Consider the following 19,564-nt stretch of genomic DNA (forward strand, 5'->3'; position numbering starts at 1 on the left):
AAGGGGAAAGGGAAAAAAGGGAAAAGGGAAAAAAGGGAAAAGGGAAAAAAGGGAAAAGGGAAAAAAGGGAAAAGGGAAAAAAGGGAAAAGGGAAAAAAGGGAAAAGGGAAAAAAGGGAAAAGGGAAAAGGGAAAAGGGAAAAGGGAAAAGGGAAAAGGGAAAAGGGAAAAGGGAAAAGGGAAAGGAAGGAGCAGCTCCTCCTCCTCCAGGGGCACATTCCCACCTCCTGAGGTTTTGCTGCATTTCCCAGAGGAGGCTCCGATGGGATTTTGGGATGGAATTCCCAGAGGATTTGTGGCTGTCCCTCCCTGGGAGTGCCCAGGGCCAGCTTGGAGCACTCTGGGGCAGGAAAAAGGGCTGGGACAGGAGGATCTCTGCTTCCATCCCAAACCATTCCATGATTTTTTTAGCAATGGAAGGTGAGGACAGCTGAGGAAAAATCCCACATTCATCCCAAAAACCCCAGGCCAGGAAATCAGGCAGAGTTTTTACCCTGAGGGCAGCTCCAACCCTTTATTCCTAAAAGGAATAAATAAGGTGAGAACAAAGAGGGGAAAACATGGATTGTGCCCCAAGGTGGGAATTCTGAGTGAAGTTTTTAAGAGAAATCCCAATTTTCATTTTTAAAGCAGATTTTAGAGGCAGCAAATTCTTCAGAATTTAAAAACCTGCTTTAAAAAAAAAAAACCCAATTCCCCATATCCAGTTTGGGTTTTTTTTTAGGAATCCTGCAGGAAATTCCCTGATTTTTTATTTTATTCCAGCAGTTTTTTATCCTGATCAGTAGGAAAATCAACCTTGGGGTGTTTTTAGGGATAAATAAGGTGAAAACATGGATTGTGCTCCAAGGTGGGAATTCTGAGTGAAGTTTTTAAGGAATAAACCTCCAGGAAGTTGGAATTTCTTCCCAAAATTCCATAGATTCCCAGGTGGAGCAGAACCCTGGGGGTGTCACCTCCAAAGGGAGCTGGCAGCAACATTTTGGTTCAATCTCCCAAAATTTAAATCCTGGAGAATCCCTGGAAAAAAATCCAGTTTATTCCTCCTCAACCCTAATTTTGGGATCATTTCCCAGCTCCTGCCAGGAATTCCAGCTTCAGGGTGGAATTCCCTGCCCTGAACCCCAAACACCAAAACAAACCCAACCCAAAATTGGATTTTCCAGCTGTTTTTTTTTTTCCTCCCAAATAATTTATCTTGCAAATCTCTTTATTCCAACACACGGATTAGTCCTGAAGAGTTTCTTATGTACAGAAATAGAATTTTTTTTTTTTTTTTAAGGTAGAAAAAACCCCAACAAAGCGGCCACAAATCAAGGAAAAATCCATAGAAAGCCAAATCCAAACTTTGCCCCCAAAATGATACAAAAATAAAAATCTGCAGATCACAGTTTTGATTTAAATCCCTCCAAGTTTTGCTTCCTGTGTGTTTTAAGGAATTTTAGAGGGGAAAAAAGGAGCTCTGAGGGTTTGGTGGTAAATAAATTCAATTTTCAGGTGGAATAGCTGGGAAAAAAGGAGGTTGGAGAAGTGGGAAAAGCTGATCCATGGGAATTCTGATTTAAAAAATTTCATTTTTCCAAGGTTTCAACCCTCTGGAAGCAGCTGTGGATTCCCAGCTCTGCCAAGGTTCTCCTGAGCACCAAGAAATCCGAGTTGTCCATAAAGAAATGAAGCACCACAATCCCAAAAATCCCCAAAAAATCCCCCAAAAATCCCAAAAAATCCCCCAAAAAAGCCAAAAAAATCCCCCCAAAAAATCCTTAAAAATCCCCCCAAAAAATCCCAGGGACTGGGAGACCCATGGAAAAATTCATGCAGTGGGTTTTCCTTGGAATGATCAGAAATTCCACACTTTTTTCTTCTTGGAATTCCATTTTTCCCCCCTGAATTAAAAAGCAGATTCAATGGGAGTAAAATCCTTCAAAAAAAACCCCAAAAAAAAGCAAAAATTCCAAATGGAATTCTCAGGATTTGAGGGGGTGATACAAATTTTAAACTTCTTTTTAAGGAAAAAAAAAATCTAATTTTTAGGATGGCAAACAGATGGAATTTGAGTTAATACCACTCTAATTTAAATTTCTAATTGCACCACAAAAAAAAGAGGATTTTTCAACTCCAAGAAGTCACTTCTTGCAATAAAAATCAAGGATAAATCCAAAAATTCTGGGATTTTCAAATCAGGAAGAAATAATTCTCTTCCAAATTAAAACCTGAAGGGATTAAGGATAAATTTAAAGCACTTTAAAGGTTTTTTTTTCTACAAAATGGAAATTATTCTGGCCAGCTGAACAAATATTTGATTTATTGACCCAACTTTGTGCAAACATTGGAATTTTTCCATTTTTATTTTCCCTGCTTGGAAAATTCCCACACCAACCTCCAGCTCCAAAGTCCTTTTTCCCTCAAGGATTTTGATTAAATAATGTCATATTTTAAATTAAGAATATAAATAAAGAGTTTTTTCCTCTCACTGAAATGTTTTTTGTGACCCCAGTGCAGACACAAAGAGTTAATACTGATTTTTTGGGATAGAAAACAAAGAAATTTTTGCCTTTAAATCTCCTTGAATCCAAGAAAATTTCCTTAAATCCAAGAAAATTATCAGGATAAAAGAGATTGGATATAAAAATTCACTTCAATCCCTCTCCCAAAGCAGAATTACAGCAAAGATGAATTAAATAATTCAGGAATTTTCCTCCCTAAATTCAAGCATCATCCACAACCTCATTAAGTTTTAATTATTAATTGGGAGGAGAAATTTCCTTGCAGCCAGAACCCTGAAAAGGGAATTATTGAAATCAATCAGAGCAAAGCTTGGCTGGAATATTCAAACCTCAAAATAGCCAAACATTGGATTATTCCAAGCAAAAAAAATGGGGAAAAAAAATCCTTTAAAAGAAAGGATTTTTTAAAATAAGGCTTTTGGAGAAGGTGGAAAAAATGGAGAAACACAAAAAAAAAAAAAAAACCACCAAACACATCCCTCAGGGAATTTTAAATCAAAACTGCAATTCCAGGGAATGAACCCCATAAATATTTCCTTCAAAATATTTTTTTTTTGTGGTTTTTTTTTTTCCAAAAGTGCAAAAATCCAACGGGAGAGTACCCACACTTCCCAAGGTATGGCAGGAAAAGGCATTTTTGGGAATGGATTGAACCCCAAGCAGTCTGCTTGTGTGTGTCAAGTGCTAATTAACAGGAATGTAATTAGAGCACCCTTCTGGGGAGCTCCAGGGGGTTTTTATCTGGATATCAAAAGGAGAATTTGTTGAATTTTAAACTGAGGAAAACCAAAAAAAATCCCATTTTTCTCCCCATTCCAGCACATGCAGCTGCCACTCGTGGTGGAGATTTCACGAATTGAAGGGTCAGGCAAATTGCAGGAGTTGGAAGGTTCTAGAAGGGGTCAGTCCTGTGGGAATGGGATTCCTGGAGCCTCTGGAATACCCTCAGTCTGTGCTCAGGGCTCAGGCAGAAGCCGATGGCCTCCTCAGTCTCCTGGATGCGCCTCTGGAAGCGGCAGCCGTCCCGAGCCAGCTCCTCCCAGGGCCCCCTGCGGTCCTCCTCGCTGCTGATGTAATACTCTGTCACCTCCTCCTGGAATGTCACCTGCAAAAGGAAGGCATTCTCAGCAAATTCAGGTTTAAAGTGGTGATTTTGGGGTTGGAGGTGAAAGGGTTTGGAATTGTTTCTTAGGCGCGTTGCGAAGGGGTTCCTGACTGGGATGGGATTGCCAGGGGAGCTGTGGCTGCTCCAGCCCTGGAGTGTCCAAAGTCAGGCTGGAGAGTGGATAAAAACCAGAAAAAATAGATAAAAATATGGATTTAAAATACAGATTTAAAATATTATAGAAATAATCAGACTATGAGGCCCTTTCCTTCCCTCCTCGCTGCTGATGTAATACTCTGCCACCTCCTCCTGGAATGTCACCTGCAAAAGGAAGGCAGTCAGGCAGGAGTTCTCAGCAAATTCAGGTTTAAAGTGGTGATTTTGGGGTTTGAGGTGAAAGGGTTGGGAATTGTTTCTTAGGCGCGTTGGGAAGGGGTTCCTGACTGGGATGGGATTGCCAGGGGAGCTGTGGCTGCTCCAGCCCTGGAGTGTCCAAAGTCAGGATGGAGAGTGGATAAAAATGGCACAAAATAAATAAAATATGGCTCTAAAATATTATAGAAATAAATAGACTATGAGGCCCTTTCCTTTCCTCCTGGCTGCTGATGTAATACTCTGTCACCTCCTCCTGGAATGTCACCTGCAAAAGGAAGGCAGTCAGGCAGGAGTTCTCAGGAAATTCAAGTTAAAATTGGTGGTTTTTGGGGTTTGAGTTAAAGTTGTTGAGTGCTGAAAAGGTTGGGAATTGTTCCTGAGGGATGTTGGGAAGGGGTTCCTGACTGGGATGGGATTGCCAGAGGAGCTGTGGCTGCTCCAGCCCTGGAGTGTTCAAAGTCAGGATGGAGAGTGGATAAAGTGACAAAAAATCAGATAAAAATAAATAAAATATGGATCTAAAATATAGCTTAAAAATATTATAGAAAGAATCAGACTATGAGGCCCTTTCCTTTCCTCCTGGCTGCTGATGTAATACTCTGTCACTTCCTCCTGGAATGTCACCTGCAAAAGGAAGGGATTCAGGCAGGAGTTCTCAGCAAATTCAAGTTAAAATTGGTGGTTTTTGGGGTTTGAATCCAAGTTTTTGAGTGCTGAAAGGGTTGGGAATTGTTCCTGAGGGATGTTGGGAAGGGGTTCCTGACTGGGATGGGATTGCCAGAGGAGCTGTGGCTGCTCCAGCCCTGGAGTGTCCAAAGTCAGGCTGGAGAGTGGATAAAAATGGCACAAAAAATCAGCTACAAATAAATAAAATACAGATAAAAATGAATTTAAAAATATGGATTAACATATTATAAAAATAAATAGAATATGATTTAAATATGGTGGGTCTGCTGCTGGGGTTGTGGGATCCCTGCTGGGATCGTGGGATCCCTGCTGGGGTTGTGGGATCCCTGCTGGGATTGTGGGATCCCTGAGGATTACCTAACAACCCTCCCAAAAAAAGCAGAAGGGTTTTGTTGAGTCAAGAGCCCTGTGAGTCAGAGATAAGGAAGGAACAGGGGACAACACTCATCCCAACGTGACCGGAACAACCCGTCCTGGATTAAAAATACACAAACTCCCAATCCCTCCTGGAATTCCTGGGGTGGAGCTCATGTAAGGAAATTCAAAATATGCACAGAAAAACTGTCACAATCCCTCCTGGAATTCCTGGGGTGGAGCTCATGTAAAAAATTCAAAATATACACACAAAAACTGTCACAATCCCTCCTGGAATTCCAGGGGTGGAGCTCATGTAAAAAATTCAAAATATACACACAAAAACTGTCACAATCCCTGTTGGAATTACAGGGGTGGAGTTCATGTAAGGAAATTCAAAACATGCACAGAAAAACTGTCACAATCCCTGCTGGAATTCCAGGGGTGGAGTTCATGTAAGGAAATTCAAAATATACACAGAAAAACTGTCACAATCCCTCCTGGAATTCCAGGGGTGGAGTTTATGTAATGAAATTAAAAATATACACACAAAAAATGTCACAATCCCTCCTGGAACTCCAGGGGGTGGAGTTTATGTAATAAAATTAAAAATATATACAGAAAAACTCAAAATCCCTCTTGGAATTTCAGGGGAGTGGAGTTCATGTAATGAAATTAAAAATATGCACTCAAAAACTGTCACAATCCCTCTTGGAATTCCTGGGGTGGAGTTCATGTAAAAAATTCAAAATATACACACAAAAAATGTCACAATCCTTCCTGGAATTCCAGGAGTGGAGTTTATGTAAAAAATTCAAAATATACACACCAAAACTCAAAATCCCTCCTGGAATTTCAGGGGAGTGAAGTTCATGTAAGGAAATTAAAAATATACACAGAAAAACTGTCACAATCCCTCCTGGAATTCCAGAGATGGAGTTTATATAAAAAAATTCAAAATATACACACAAAAACTGTCACAATCCCTCCTGGAATTCCAGGGGAGTGGAGTTTACATAATAAAATTAAAAATCTACACACCAAACTGTCCCTTTTAACTCCTCCTAGCAGCTATTCAGCTATTTTAAGCAAAAAAAGGAATTTATAGGCTCAGCTTCTGCACTTGGCAGGGTTTAGACTAAGATCACAGGAAGGATTTAAGTCTGAGTTAAACCCAGCTTATTTCAGGCTCCTGCTGGACTATTTGTGCCTTTGCATTCAGCTCTAAAAAGGCACAAACTGAACCTCTAAAATCAGGATTGATTCCTCAGAACAAACTCTGCTGCAGGACAAATATTCCCGGAAGCAAGAAAGAAACAACCCATGGAAATGTAAAAATAAAATAAAAAATTGCTGCTCCATTCCTAGGATTGATCAGCACCACCAGGAGGGGGGTGGTGCTGCCAAGAGGGAGATTCCAAAGAGGAAAATCTGGAATTCCAGCAGGGTTTGGGTGATCCCATTCCATCAGGGACACTTCCCACTCTGTCCAAGGACAGGAGGAAGAGGAGACTCCAGAAATCGGCAGCTGAGGATGCAGAAATTCCCAGATTTTACAGCTTTGGGAGCAAAACACCGCAGGATTCCAGCTGGGAATGGCCTTGAGGTGGCTGAAAAATCCCAAAACTCCTCAGGAATGTGCCTGGCTTTGCAGCAGGGGCTTCAGGAGCTGTTACATCAGCCCCATGCCCACCTTGCAGCTTTTTTACATCAGTCGGAGCCGCAATTCCCGGGGCTCTGACGTCATTTGGGAGATTGCAGCCAGCTCATCCCTTCTTTCAGCACCCAAAATCCCTGCTGCAACCGCAGCCCTGCCACTTGGGAGTGCTCTCAGCTCATTACCAACCGAAATTAAGGGAGGAAATAAATGTATCTGCCGGGGAAATAGGAAATAATTGTAAATATTTGCTATTTGCATGGTTTGTTCCACCACTGGATTGCTCAGGGTTTGGTATTCAAGTCATTCCTCAGCCAGAGGTTTGAGGTATCCACCTTGAACATCTGCAGCACTACAAAATTTAGGATCAATTCCTCTTTATCTGCATCCCAGCACAGGCATCATTATTATTATTAATGCCCAAATTACTTTAAAAAAATCAAATTACTCTGTTTGGGCTCAAAAGTCCAGTTTTTGAATTCATCCCTCCTATAAATAGCAAAGCAATAAATAGCTATCCCATAATTCTAACAGAATTATTATTTATATAAATGGCAAAGCAATAAATAGCTATCCCATAATTCTAACAGAATTATTATTTATATAAATAGCCAAGCCATAAATAGCTATCCCAAAATTCTAACAGAATTATTATTTATATAAATAGCAAAGCCATAAATAGCTATTCCAAAATTCTAATATAATTATTATTATATTTATAAATAATATTATAATATTTATTAATATCTTAAACGGAAATGGGAATATTGGGATAATTTACATGGGAACCCCAATTTACTTCAGTGCACTCAACAAGCCCAGCTGGGTTATTAAAAAATCCTAAAAAATCTTTCGGTTTCAGGTCTTAAGTAACTTCTTTTAACAAAAACTGGTGCTTTTCAGGGAAACTCCTCACAGCTCTGGAGTTTCTCGGGGAAAAATTTCCACTCCAGGCCTGGAGTTTCTGTGACGTCGAAACCACAAGAGAAACAGAAAAGAAATGGCAACTAAAAACGGAAACAGAACTTTTGAGTCTAGAGAAAAAATTCTCCGCCCCGGCAGTCAGCGAGAATGAGCCTCAGAATTTCCCATCACGTGCCAAGGATGAGGCGCAGCATTCCAGGGAAATTATCAGCACATATGGAACGCTGACCTCACCCCCACTTGGCTCAACGTGGCTTTCTTTTTTTTTATTTTTTAACAATCCCAAAACATAAAAATATTAATAAAATCTGTATACCTTTTTCCTCTTGGAACTCGCGGTTTTCTCCTTGCCCTGCCCCAATTCAGTGCTCCCGCAGTTCTGTTTTTCCAGCTGTACCCTACACAGGCTGAAACGCTCCGAGGTGACACAAGTCGCCCTCTCTGTCCCCTGGAAACCCGGCGTCCCTTTTTTCTCCGCTGTCTGAAAGGCCGCCGTGAAATTTAAAGGGTTATAGGGATCGTCCGAGCTACAGAACGAGTTCCAAAGTTTCAAGTTCTCCGCCTCATCCACGCTGTCACAGTCCCACTCGTCCTCCTCGGAACTCGGCGAGCCCTCGGAGGACTCTGCCCACGAGTCTTCCTCCTCCTCCTCCTCCTCCTCCATGTCCGACATTCCCTTTCCCGGCTCGCTGGAAGACGTCTGGATGGTGGCTGTGAAGTTCTGAGGGTTGTAGGGATCCAAGCTGTAGAAGGAATTCCACAGATGAAGCCTCTCCCCGTCCTGGCTGCCGGCGTCCGAGTCCGAGGGCAGCTCTTCGCTGTCAAACCCGTCATCATCATCTTCATCATCATCACCATCATCCCAGTCTTCCTCACCCTCGCTCTCCTCCCCGCTGGATACTCCCCCGATGATATAATCGATTAATTTATTCGCACAGGCAGGTCTGGTGGAAATTGGGAAGTCTTGCTCTGTTTCCGAGTCCTCACGTTCCTCCTCAGCCAAGGCTTCTCCCTCCTCAGCCGCGTCCCGGAGCCCCTCCTGCCCCTCGGGGACACCTCCGGGCTGTCTCCCCGCACCCTCGGGCTGCTCTAAATCCCCAATTTCCCGGCAGACACCCCTGTGCTGCTGCTGCTGCTCCTCCTCCAGGCTGTGGTAGCCGTGGTCGGGGTCGGGCACGGGCAGATGCCAGCGCTGGAGGAACGCCAGGCGCTTGCTGCGCAGGAATTCAGCCTCGGGCAGGCCCTCGGCTCGCAGCGGCTGCGGCAGGTGGCTCTTGCCCTGCTCCAAGCCCAGCACGTACCAACCCACGGGAAGGGCCCCCAGGCTGTTCCTCACCAGCCCTGCTCCCCACAGCCCCGCGGGCTCCGGGCCGCCCTCCGGCCGCTTCTCCGGGAGCTGCTCCTCGGTCCAGTCCAGCGAGGTGTCCGCCCTGGGCAGCAGCACCAGCGGCGGCGGCGCCTTGGCGGGGCAGAGCGCGGAGCTCAGCGCGGCGCCGGGCAGCAGCCGCTGCAGGAGAGCGGGAAGCGGCGACAGCAGCTGCGACACCACGCGCAGCCATGAGAAGGGCGGGCTCGCCTGGGACGAGCCGCCGGCGGGCGCCGCGCTGGGCCCCGCCAGCTTCGGCCAGGCCCCGGCCAGGCCCAGTCGGGCCCATCCCAAGCCGGGGCCGGCGCGTTCGCGTCCGCTGTGCTCCATGAGGCCGTTCAGCGCTGCCAGCGGTGCGGAGGGGTGTGTGGAGTGGCGCTCCGTGGCGGGGCGGTGAGTCTGAAGGCTCGGGGGGCGGCGGGCAGCTCCGGCTCGGGTCTCGACTCCATCCTGAGGCAGCTTCAGCGCAAAATGGCGGCGGCGCCGCCTCGGAGCTTCTCGGCCCAGGAGGGAGGGGCGGGGCGTCACCGCCTCCGCCCCGCCTACTCGCGTTACCACCTCCCATTGGGCGGTGTCGGCGGTGCCACGCCCACTCATCGTGTGGCCACGCCCCGCGGGGGATTGCATCAGCCGGCGCGCGGCGCACGGCAGCGCCCCCTAGCGGCGCGGCGGGGTCTGGGGGGAGCGAGGGGACCCCGAGCCCACCCGGGGTTGGTCACGGGACACTTTGGGGACACTTTGGGGACACTTTGTCAGCTCCAGGGACAGCGCTGGGTGAGGCGCGCACTGCGAGAGGAGCTGGAGGATGCTGGGAGTTGAGGGAGGCAGACCCCAGACCCCCAGGGCTCGGCGTTCTGGAGGGTGCGTTAGGCAAAGGTGCGGACAGATGTGTGCCCAGATGTGCAGGCAGAGGGACAGACGTGCCACCCCTGCCTTTCATCCCCTTTTTTGTCCTCCATGGCAGGAGGGTCCCAACACTGGAGGGTCCCAAGGCAGGAGATTCCCAACTCCCCCACCCCTCGAGAAGCCAGACCGCCCCCCACGCCCCAACTGCCACCAGATCCAATATTTAAAACTTTTAATATAAAGGTTAAAGTTAATTATTCTCGATCCTGAGAAACATTTCGTCCGTTTACGGAGCTGTCGCTGTAAACAAAGCACCACAGGCACCAAGCCCGCACCCGGGGCCGGGTGGCAGGCGGGAAGGACACAGATGTCCCCAGCGCACGGGGACAGCGAGGGTGGCCGGCAGCCACACGGGACGGGCAACTCGCCACGCCGCTCTCCTTTGGGAGCGAATTCCCCGCGGTGGGAATTGCCCAATTCCTGAGGTGGGGAGGGGTCCACACACCCCCCAATCTCCCCCTCCCCTCCGCCCCGGTGCTCACGCTACTCGTTATTAAAAAAAATTAAAATACAGATATCCCAAAGGAAGAAATAACCCCCGAACCGCCCCGCGCCCCGCCCTCCCCGCGTTGCTCCCTTGACACAAGGTAAACTTAAAAAAGAAGCCACTTTTGGGGACTCAGAGGGTGCCGTGGCCGCGGGAGCCCAGGGCGAACCAGCCCATCTTCTCCTGGGCCAGGTCCAGGTCGCGGAGGCGAATTCCCACCTCCCCCAGCAGGATGTTCTCCCAAAATCCTTCCTCGCTCAGCACGCTCAGCCGCAGCTCCCGCTGCTCCAGGTCCCCCCGGGGGATCCCGTCGTACACCAGCTGTGGGACACAACGGGGACAAACCCTCAGCCACGGCCACCCCTGGGGACGCCCCAAAACCGTCCCCGGTCCCTCCTCCTACCATCTCGTTGTAGGTGGGGTTGCAGGTTTTTCGGGCCACTTTGGTTTTCCTCTTGGTGGTTTTTTGGGGGTCGGGCAGCAGGTAGGTCTTGACATAGGGGTCGGGGTCGTTGCCGTCCTGCAGGGGTGGCTGTGGGGCAGAGTGGGGACACGCCGTGAGCACAGGGAGGGGACGGCCCCCCAACCCCGCTCCCGTGGGTCCTACCAGCCCTCGGATGTGCATCACCATGATGAAGAGCTTGTTGTTCTTGTAGGAGATGGAGAGTTTCACCTCCCCGCCGACCTTGCCCAGGGATCGAGCCCATGTGGCGTCTGGAGAGGGGGACAGGAGGGATGGGACACCCCTGATGTCACCCCCTGCCATCATCCCCCCCTCAAAATCACCCCTTCCCCACCTGCCGGCTTTGGGGTCGGGTTGGTTCCAGCTGCCTTCTCATCCCGGGGCAGGGGGTGGAAGAAGGTGTAGATGAGGTCACACTGCAGGGTCAGGAGGTGACATTAGTGGTGACAGCCGTGACAACATCCCCGCCACTCAAAACCAGGGCGCGCCAACGGAGCTGCGTTGTCCCTGAGCGTTTCCCCACCTCGCCGGTGGCCCTGGCGCTGTCCCCATCTCCCCACAGCCCCCACCCCGTGTCCCCACCTCTGCCACCTCGGGGGCAGCGTGGATCAGGTGCCAGATGTAGCCGTTGAGCTCCTCCTTGCGCCGCTCGGCCACCGCCTCGCCCCGCGAGCGCCCGATGACGAACCTGCTGGGGAAGCTGCGGGGACGGACCCTCAGCGGGGTCCCGGGGGGTTTTGGGGACTCCTTGGAGGTCCTGAGGGGCTTCAGGTGTACCTGGGCAGCAGCGAGGAGGGGAAGAGGAGGCGCAGTTTGTTGTGCAGCTCCTGGAACTCCTCGAAGGTGCGCTGCACGAAGGTGACCTCGCCGGGGTTGTCCCTCTGCACCTTCACCACGTAGGTCTGCAGAGAGGCGGGACCGTGACGTGGCAGGGGGAGCTGGGGCGCCCCGAGCCCAGCCTGGGCCTGTCCCCAGCTGTCCCCACTCACGTAGCCCTTGCTGGGGTTGAAGACCCTCTCGTGGCGGCAGAGGAAGACGTCGCGGATCCGGCCGGACGTTTTGAGGGTGTGCGTGCGGGGCGCGAAGGACAGCGTGGGCCGCGCCTCCGAGCCCGTGAACTTCATCTGCGCCAGGTTGTGGATGAAGAAGTTGAGCTTGGTGGCCACGCTGCCCAGGCTGGACTCGATCAACCTGCAATGAGGCCACCGCGTGGTGATGTTCACAGGAGTCCCAGGGAGAGGGAAGAGATGAGGGTGTGACTCCATGTATCAGAAGGCTGAGTTATTATTTTATGATATATATTATATTAAAACTATACTAAAAGAATAGAAGAAAGGATTTCAGCAGAAGGCAAGCAAGCAAAGGGAAAGAATGGAATGAATAATAAAAGGTCCTGACTCTCAGAGAGTCCGAGCCAGCTGACTGTGATTGGCCATTAATTAAAAACAACCAACATGGACCAATCACAGATGCACCTGTTGCATTCCACAGCAGCAGATAATCATTGTTTACATTTTGTTCCTGAGGCCTCTCAGCTTCTCAGGAGAAAAAATCCTAAGGAAAGGATTTTTTATAAAACACATCTGTGACACCACCGTCCGAGGGAGCCTCCAGCCGCCGCTGTGTCACCCGCCTGTGTCCCCTACCTGGTGAAGTAGGTGGTGGCATCAGCATCAGAGTCCTGCGGCCTCAGCGCGTCGTAGACGTACTTGAGGTCCTCCAGGTCGGAGAGCTCGGGGATGCCGCAGGACAACATCTGTCAGGCAGGGCAGGGATGAGGACAGGGGACAAAGGGACCCCTGTGCCACGCTGAGGGGAACGTTGTGGCCCCCCGGCTCTCACCAGCCCCAGCAGGTTGAGGAAGAGGTGGGTGTGCTTGCGGATCAGGTTGTAGGCCTGGCAGCACAGGTCCACGAAGTCGTGGAAGCGGCTGGAGGGCTTGTCCCCGCCGTTGATGACATACGCCATGTCCGAGGTGAAGACGAACGGTGCACGGTCCCTGCGACGGGGGACAGGAGGGACAAAGTGAGCAGGGTGGCAGGCAGGACAAGGAGAGAGAGAGGTGACCCACTGCCAGGACATGGAGAGAAGGAGGTCACCTCCCACGAGGACAAGGAGAGGGAAAAGTCACTGGTCACCAGGATGAGGAGAGGGAGAGGTGACCCACTGCCAGGACATGGAGAGGGGGAGGTCATCTCCCACCAGGACAAGGAGAGGGAAAAGTCACTGATCACCAGGATGAGGAGAGGGAGAGGTGACCCACTGCCAGGACAAGGAGAGGGGGAGGTCACCTCCCACCAGGACAAGGAGAAGGGGTGGACCCTGGGGCTGCCACTGGGATGACAGGGAGAGGTCACCCACCCCGAGGACATGAAGAAGGAAATGTCACTCAACACCAGGACCAAGAGCTTCCCCCTCGGCAGGGATGAGGGCAGGAGGTCCCAGGGGCCTCTCTCACCTCTTGATGTTGCCAAACATCTGGGCGTGGCCCAGGAACCGGCCGAAATCGATGTGGAACATGTGGCCCGTGGTCTTGAGCATGATGTTGTCGTTGTGTCTGTCACAGATGCCCAGCACATAGGTGGCCACACAGCAGCCGGCGCAGGAGTAGATGAAGTTTTCCACGGCCTGCGAGGAAGGAGGGAAGGAGAAAGGATGGATATGATGGGAAGCAAAGGGCTGGTTCCTGGAATGGGGGACACAAGGAGCAGGGATTCTTCCTCACCTTCTCGTACTCATCCTCCTCGGGGTTGTGTTTCTGCAGCCAGTCCGCCAGCGGCCGGTCCTTGAAGGAGCCGGTCACGCCGTGCTCCACCTGGATTTTCCGCAGGGTCTCGGCGTTGGGGATCATCTCCACCATGCCTGGCAGGTGGGACAGTGGGGTGAGAGACCCTTCAAGCCCCAGAACCACGACCCCGACCCCCTCAGTCACCAACCCAACCGCTCCCCACCCGTCACCACTGCGTGACAGGGAAGGGCTGGTGGGGTCAGGATGTTCTGGGCCATCCCCAGCCCCACCAGGGACCCCTGGGGACACCCAAACTCTGTCTCACCTCGCCCGCGGCCGGTGGAGAAGCAGCGGAAGATGACCATGCGCATGTCCAGCCCCTCCTGCACCCAGATCTTGTTCATGATGCGGATCATCTGCAGTGTCAGCATGTCCTGCCGCAGGTCATCGCCACACTGCCAGGGAAGAGCCACCAGAGCCATCAGGGCCAGGGCAGAGCCACCAGAACCAGAGCCACCAGAGCCATCAGGGCCAGGGCAGAGCCACCAGAGCCATCAGAGCCATGGAAGAGCCATCAGAGCCACCAGAGCCAGGGGAGAGCCATCAGGGCCAGGGAAGAGCCATCAGAGCCATCAGAGCCAGGGGAGAGCCATCAGAGCCACCAGAGCCAGGGGAGAGCCATCAGGGCCAGGGAAGAGCCATCAGGGCCATCAGAGCCAGGGGAGAGCCATCAGAGCCATCAGGGCCAGGGAAGAGCCATCAGAGCCACCGGAGAGCCATCAGAGCCAGGGGAGAGCCATCAGGGCCACCAAAGCCACCAGAGCCATCAGGGCCAGGGAAGAGCCATCAGAGCCACCGGAGAGCCATCAGAGCCAGGGGAGAACCATGAGGGCCAGGGGAAAACCATCAGGGCCACCAAAGCCACCAAAGCCATCAGGGCCAGGGAAGAGCCACCAGAGCCATCAGAGCCAGGGGAGAGCCATCAGGGCCACCAAAGCCACCAGAGCCATCAGGGCCAGGGAAGAGCCATCAGAGCCACCGGAGAGCCATCAGAGCCAGGGGAAAACCATGAGGGCCAGGGGAAAACCACCAGGGCCACCAAAGCCACCAAAGCCATCAGGGCCAGGGAAGAGCCACCAGAGCCATCAGAGCCAGGGGAGAGCCATCAGGGCCACCAAAGCCACCAGAGCCATCAGGGCCAGGGAAGAGCCATCAGAGCCACCGGAGAGCCATCAGAGCCAGGGGAAAACCATGAGGGCCAGGGGAGAACCATCGGAGCCACCAAAGCCACCAGAGCCATCAGGGCCAGGGAAGAGCCATCAGAGCCACTGGAGAGCCATCAGAGCCAGGGGAAAACCATGAGGGCCAGGGGAAAACCACCAGGGCCACCAGAGCCACCAGAGCCATCAGGGCCAGGGAAGAGCCATCAGAGCCACTGGAGAGCCATCAGAGCCAGGGGAAAACCATGAGGGCCAGGGGAAAACCACCAGGGCCACCAGAGCCACCAGAGCCACCAGGGCCACCAGAGCCATCAGGGCCAGGGAAGAGCCATCAGGGCCACCAAAGCCACCAAAGCCCGGGGAGAGCCATCAGAGCCCTCAGAGCCCCGAGCGGGGGGAATTTCGGAGGGCTGTGCCAGGATTTGGGCGTTTCCAAAGGCGCCAGGCTGACCTTGAAGATGACGCGGATGTTCTCCCCGAGCGGATCGACGTTCTGGAAGGAGAGCTTCAGCGGGACGGCGTTGGAGTTGAAGTAGGAGCAGTCCTGCCGTGGGAAGGAGGGAGGGACAGCCGGTCAGGGCGAGCCGGGAGCGGGCAGAGGAGCCCCCCGAGCCCCCCGGGGCCGGCACTCACCCGGGGCACGATGCCCTTGACCAGCAGGCTGGGGCTGAGCGGCAGCCGGCACGAGCCGTGGGCCTTGAAGAACTGCGCCACGTCCTCCAGCCCCTCGCGCAGGATGGCCTGCGGGGCGGGAACGGGGCGGGATCCGTGGGAATGGGGTGGGATGGGATGGGAATGGGGTGGGATCCGTGGGAATGGGGTGGGATCCGTGGGAATGGGGTGGGATGGGGTGGGATGGGGTGGGATCCGTGGGAATGGGGTGGGATGGGGTGGGAATGGGGTGGGATCCGTGGGAATGGGGTGGGATGGGGTGGGAATGGGGTGGGATCCGTGGGAATGGGGTGGGATGGGGTGGGATGGGGTGGGATCCGTGGGAATGGGGTGGGGATGGGGTGGGATCCATGGGAATGGGGTGGGACCCATGGGAATGGGGTGGGAATGGGATCCATGAGAATGGGGTGGGATGGGAGGGAAATGGGATGGGAATGGGGTGGGATCCATGGGAATGGGGTGGGACCCATGGGAATGGGGTGGGATCCATGGGAATGGGGTGGGACGGATTGGGATCCATGGGAATAGGGTAGGAATGGGGTAGAAATGGGGTGGGACGGAATCCATGGGAATGGGATGGGATGGGATCCATGGGATGGGATGAGATGGGATGGGATGAGATGGGATGGGATAGGATCCATTGGAATGGGATGGGATGGGCAAGAGACAAGGTGGGAATGGGATGGGGAGGATGGGCATGGGATAGGGTGGGATGGGATGGAAATGGAATGGGGTGGGCAAGGGATAGAGAGACCATGGGATAGGGCAGGCATGGACAGGGATGGGATGGGATGGGATGGGATGGGATGGGATGGGCAAGGAACAGGGTGACCATGGGATAGAAATGGGATGGAGAGGAGTGGGCATGGGAAGGGGTTAGCACAGGATGGAGCACGCACGGAACATCGCGGGCAAACCCCCGGGCGCACATGGGATAGGGCAGGAACGTGATGGGACCAGGTGGGCATGGGACAGGAGGGGTGAGTGTGGGACAGGGGACTGGCACCCAGCACCCCTCCCAGCACCGTGGCACCCACCTGGCGGGCAGACGGGGCGGCGTCCCGGACCTGCTGTGCCAGCCTGGCCAGCGTGCTGACCAGCAGGCACTGCCGGTCAAACTCCTCGCGCAGCCCCTTCCCGCAGCAGCACAGCAGCGCTGCCAGCAGGTACTGGTACCGGATGCTGAACTGGGAGTCCTTGAGGCCATCCTTCAGCAGCCTGCTGGGGACACGCGGGGTCAGGCCAGGCTCGAGGTGGCCCTCGGCTTGGGGACACACGGGGTCAGGCCAGGCTGGAGGTGGCCCTCGGCTTGGGGACACACGGGGTCAGGCCAGGCTGGAGGTGGCCCTCGGCTTGGGGACACGCGGGGTCAGGCCAGGCTCGAGGTGGCCCTCGGCTTGGGGACACACGGGGTCAGGCCAGGCTCGAGGTGGCCCTCGGCTTGGGGACACGTGGGGTCAGGCCAGGCTCGAGGTGGCCCTCGGCTTGGGGACACGCGGGGTCAGGCCAGGCTCGAGGTGGCCCTCGGCTTGGGGACACATGGAGTCAGGCCAGGCTGGAGGTGGCCCTCAGCCTGGGGACATACAAGGTCAGGCCAGGCTCGGGGATATGTGGGGTCTGGCCAACTTCAGGGTCCTAGCCAGCTTGGGGACACGGGGTCAGGCCAGGCTCAGGGTCCCACCTGGTTTGGGGACATGCAGGGTCAGGCCAAGCTTGGGGACACTACCAGACTGGGGACGTGTGGGGTCAGGCCAGCCTTAGGGACTGCTCTGGTTTGAGGACACAGGGTCAGGCCAGGTTCAGGGACCCCACCAGATTGGGGACATGAAGGGTCAGGCCAGGTGTCAGGGTCCCTCCCTAGCTTGGGGACACATGGGAACAGGCCAGCCTCAGGGTCCCCTCTGGTTTGGGGACACACGGGATCAGGCCAAGCTCAGGGTCCCCTCTGGTTTGGGGACACACAGGGTCAGGCCAGCCTCAGGGTCCCCTCTGGTTTGGGGACACACAGGATCAGGCCAGCCTCAGGGTGCCCCCACAGCTCCCAGAGCCCCCCAAACCCACCAGAAGAAGTAGTGGGTGATCTTCAGGTCACAAATCGCCCTCTTCATGAGGAAGCGCACCAGGGGGCTGTCCAGGTAGCACTCGTACTTCAGGGCCTGCGCAGGGACAGTGTCACAGGGGCACGGTGGCACCGGCGGGCACCCCTTGGCACGTCCCGGTGCCACCACGCACCTGCACCAGCTGGGGCAGGTAATCCAGCAGCTCCGTGTCTGAGATGGAGTCAATCCACTGCACGGCCGTCCTCCTCACCTCCTGGTCTGGGAACCTGCAGCCAGGAGGGACACATTCCATGGGGTGACAGTGTCCTCCCACAGGGCACGGGGTGTCCCCACAGCCTGCGGGTGGCTTACGTGGCGTGCAGCAGCCCCAGGGCGTCCTGGTGGCTCATGGAGGTCCACTGGCTGAGCAGGGCATAGATGTCGGGCAGGCAGCCCCAGTCCCAGCTGGGGGCACTGGCCAGCAGCATGGGCAGGGCGCCGGGGGACGCGTGGCAGTGGCAGCGCTTCTCCCACAGCCGCTGCCGGTCCGCGTCTGTCAGCCTGAGGGGACACGGGGACAGCGTCAGGGAGGGCGTGGCAGGGCTGGCGTGGGGTGCGAGGGTGAGGAGGTGGCATCCCTGTGACCCTAAAGTATGTGGGAGGGTGAGGAGGTGGCATCCCTGTGACCCCAGAACACGTGGGAGCTCAGGGAGGTGGCATCCCTGTGACCCCAAAACATGTGGATGGGATGGGGCTGGAAGGTCAGGGAGGTGGCATCCCTGTAACCCCAGAACATGTGGGAGGGTGAGGAGGTGGCATCCCTGTGACCCCAAAACATGTGGGAGGTAGGGGAGGTAACATTCCTGTGCCCCACTGTGTGTGGAGAGAATGGGGGTGGCAGAACTGGGAGGTGGCATCCTTGTGACCCCATAACACATGGATGGGATGGGGCTGGAAGGTCAGGGAGGTGGCATCCCTGTGACCCCAAAACATGTGGGAGCTCAGGGAGGTGACATCCCTGTGTCCCACTGTGCATGGAGAGAATGGGGGTGGCAGGATGGGGCGGTGGCACCCCTGTGCCCTCCTCACACATGACCAGAACAGGGCTGGCAGGATGGGGTGCGTGTCCCCTCTGCCCCCCAATAAATCCCCTGAGCCCTCCCTGCATCACAGCCCAACCCCTGGGATGGATGGCCTGGTGGCAGCAGGACCCTGCTGAGGGACAGCCAGCTGTTCCCTGGGGGGACTGAGCTGTCCCTGGCTGTCCCCCTGCCCAGGGACCCCCGAGCCAGCCCTGCTGGCCTTTGGGCAGCTGCTGACACCCGATCCCCCCGGGCAGCTCCGGCCATGCCAGCCTGGCCGAGGCACCGGTCAGCTGTCCCCAAGGAGGGGACAACAGAGAGGGCAGAGCACGAGAGAACCCCCAGCTCCAAAATCTCCAGCCCCGGAGGGAGGGACACGCCCTGTGACACCTCCTGTGCGTGCCAGGGGGGTGTCACCGGTGTCCCCCCGGGTTTATTTACCAATAGAGGGATTTTTTCTGCATGGCCTCCCGCAGCTGGCGCTGGTCCTCCTCCCCCAGGCTGCCGAACTCGTACCTGGGGCTGGCCTCGGCCGCGGGCGGGCTGGTGAACTTCACCTCGAAGGCCGAGGTGGGGAAGTCGATCTGGGGCAGAGGCAGAGGGTGAGGGACCCCCAGGAGGAGCTTTGTGGGGGGGTCTGTGGCCCTGGGGTGCCAGGACGTACCTGCAGGATGACGCTGTCGGGCTGGTTGAAGTTTGGGGCGCTCGACCTGGCCCTGGAGTTGTCCTGAGTGGCCGGCCACAAGCCCAGGAGCTTCCGCCCGCAGGTCAGGACCCTGGCGGGGACAAAGGGTGGCACTGGGGGGGCACTCTGCTGGGGCACGAGGGTGGCACTGCTGCTGGTGCTGAGGCACTGGGGACCCCATGGCACTGGGGACACCGAGGTTCTGGGGACCCCATGGCACTAAGGACCCTCCTGTCCCCCCCAGGGATGCCAGCCCAGCCACTTGCTGTGCCCAAGGGACCCCACAGTACTGGGGACACCGAGGTTCT

General features: G+C 54.3%; 2 protein-coding genes across 5 annotated transcripts in view; both read right to left on the reverse strand.

The window, feature by feature from the left end:
- Nucleotides 1–1,191: 1,191 nt before the first annotated feature.
- Nucleotides 1,192–9,586, reverse strand: PPP1R15B (protein phosphatase 1 regulatory subunit 15B). 3 transcript variants are annotated; one of them, XM_059867427.1, is made up of 2 exons: nucleotides 7,925–9,586; nucleotides 1,192–3,611 (listed from the first exon to the last, which is right to left on the reverse strand). In XM_059867427.1, the coding sequence occupies exons 1-2, from the start codon at nucleotides 9,569–9,571 to the stop codon at nucleotides 3,399–3,401; spliced, it is 1,860 nt and encodes a 619-aa protein (XP_059723410.1). In that variant the 5' UTR covers nucleotides 9,572–9,586; the 3' UTR covers nucleotides 1,192–3,398. The 3 variants fall into 3 exon arrangements, with proteins under 3 accessions (XP_059723410.1, XP_059723412.1, XP_059723411.1); XM_059867429.1 differs by lacking the exon at nucleotides 1,192–3,611 and adding an exon at nucleotides 3,658–4,251; XM_059867428.1 differs by lacking the exon at nucleotides 1,192–3,611 and adding an exon at nucleotides 4,296–4,610.
- Nucleotides 9,587–10,035: 449 nt separating this feature from the next.
- Nucleotides 10,036–19,564, reverse strand: part of PIK3C2B (phosphatidylinositol-4-phosphate 3-kinase catalytic subunit type 2 beta) — a 32,642-nt gene continuing 23,113 nt past the window's right edge. For both annotated transcript variants that reach the window (XM_059867569.1, XM_059867568.1), the window contains 20 exons: nucleotides 19,236–19,347; nucleotides 19,013–19,155; nucleotides 17,862–18,050; nucleotides 17,683–17,776; nucleotides 17,512–17,606; nucleotides 16,488–16,668; nucleotides 15,412–15,519; nucleotides 15,230–15,322; nucleotides 13,884–14,013; nucleotides 13,556–13,692; nucleotides 13,289–13,458; nucleotides 12,673–12,829; nucleotides 12,477–12,586; nucleotides 11,820–12,021; nucleotides 11,608–11,732; nucleotides 11,413–11,530; nucleotides 11,165–11,246; nucleotides 10,975–11,081; nucleotides 10,771–10,899; nucleotides 10,036–10,688 (listed from right to left, as the gene is read on the reverse strand). In XM_059867569.1, coding sequence (XP_059723552.1) covers nucleotides 10,500–10,688; nucleotides 10,771–10,899; nucleotides 10,975–11,081; nucleotides 11,165–11,246; nucleotides 11,413–11,530; nucleotides 11,608–11,732; nucleotides 11,820–12,021; nucleotides 12,477–12,586; nucleotides 12,673–12,829; nucleotides 13,289–13,458; nucleotides 13,556–13,692; nucleotides 13,884–14,013; nucleotides 15,230–15,322; nucleotides 15,412–15,519; nucleotides 16,488–16,668; nucleotides 17,512–17,606; nucleotides 17,683–17,776; nucleotides 17,862–18,050; nucleotides 19,013–19,155; nucleotides 19,236–19,347 — 2,671 coding nt within the window. In that variant the 3' untranslated portion in view covers nucleotides 10,036–10,499. The remainder of the gene's footprint in view (nucleotides 10,689–10,770; nucleotides 10,900–10,974; nucleotides 11,082–11,164; nucleotides 11,247–11,412; nucleotides 11,531–11,607; nucleotides 11,733–11,819; nucleotides 12,022–12,476; nucleotides 12,587–12,672; nucleotides 12,830–13,288; nucleotides 13,459–13,555; nucleotides 13,693–13,883; nucleotides 14,014–15,229; nucleotides 15,323–15,411; nucleotides 15,520–16,487; nucleotides 16,669–17,511; nucleotides 17,607–17,682; nucleotides 17,777–17,861; nucleotides 18,051–19,012; nucleotides 19,156–19,235; nucleotides 19,348–19,564) is intronic.

The sequence above is a fragment of the Haemorhous mexicanus genome, chromosome 25 (genome assembly GCF_027477595.1).
Source record: "Haemorhous mexicanus isolate bHaeMex1 chromosome 25, bHaeMex1.pri, whole genome shotgun sequence".
In the NCBI taxonomy this organism is placed as follows: domain Eukaryota; kingdom Metazoa; phylum Chordata; class Aves; order Passeriformes; family Fringillidae; genus Haemorhous; species Haemorhous mexicanus.

Bases quoted from the DNA above. Each gene is read 5' to 3' on its own strand.
- PPP1R15B (XM_059867427.1), bottom strand. From the start codon at position 9,571: ATGAGTGGGCGTGGCACCGCCGACACCGCCCAATGGGAGGTGGTAACG. The intron at 3,612-7,924 runs GTATACAGATTT...TTCCTTTTGCAG, and splicing joins CGAGTTCCAAGAGGAAAAAG to GTGACATTCCAGGAGGAGGT.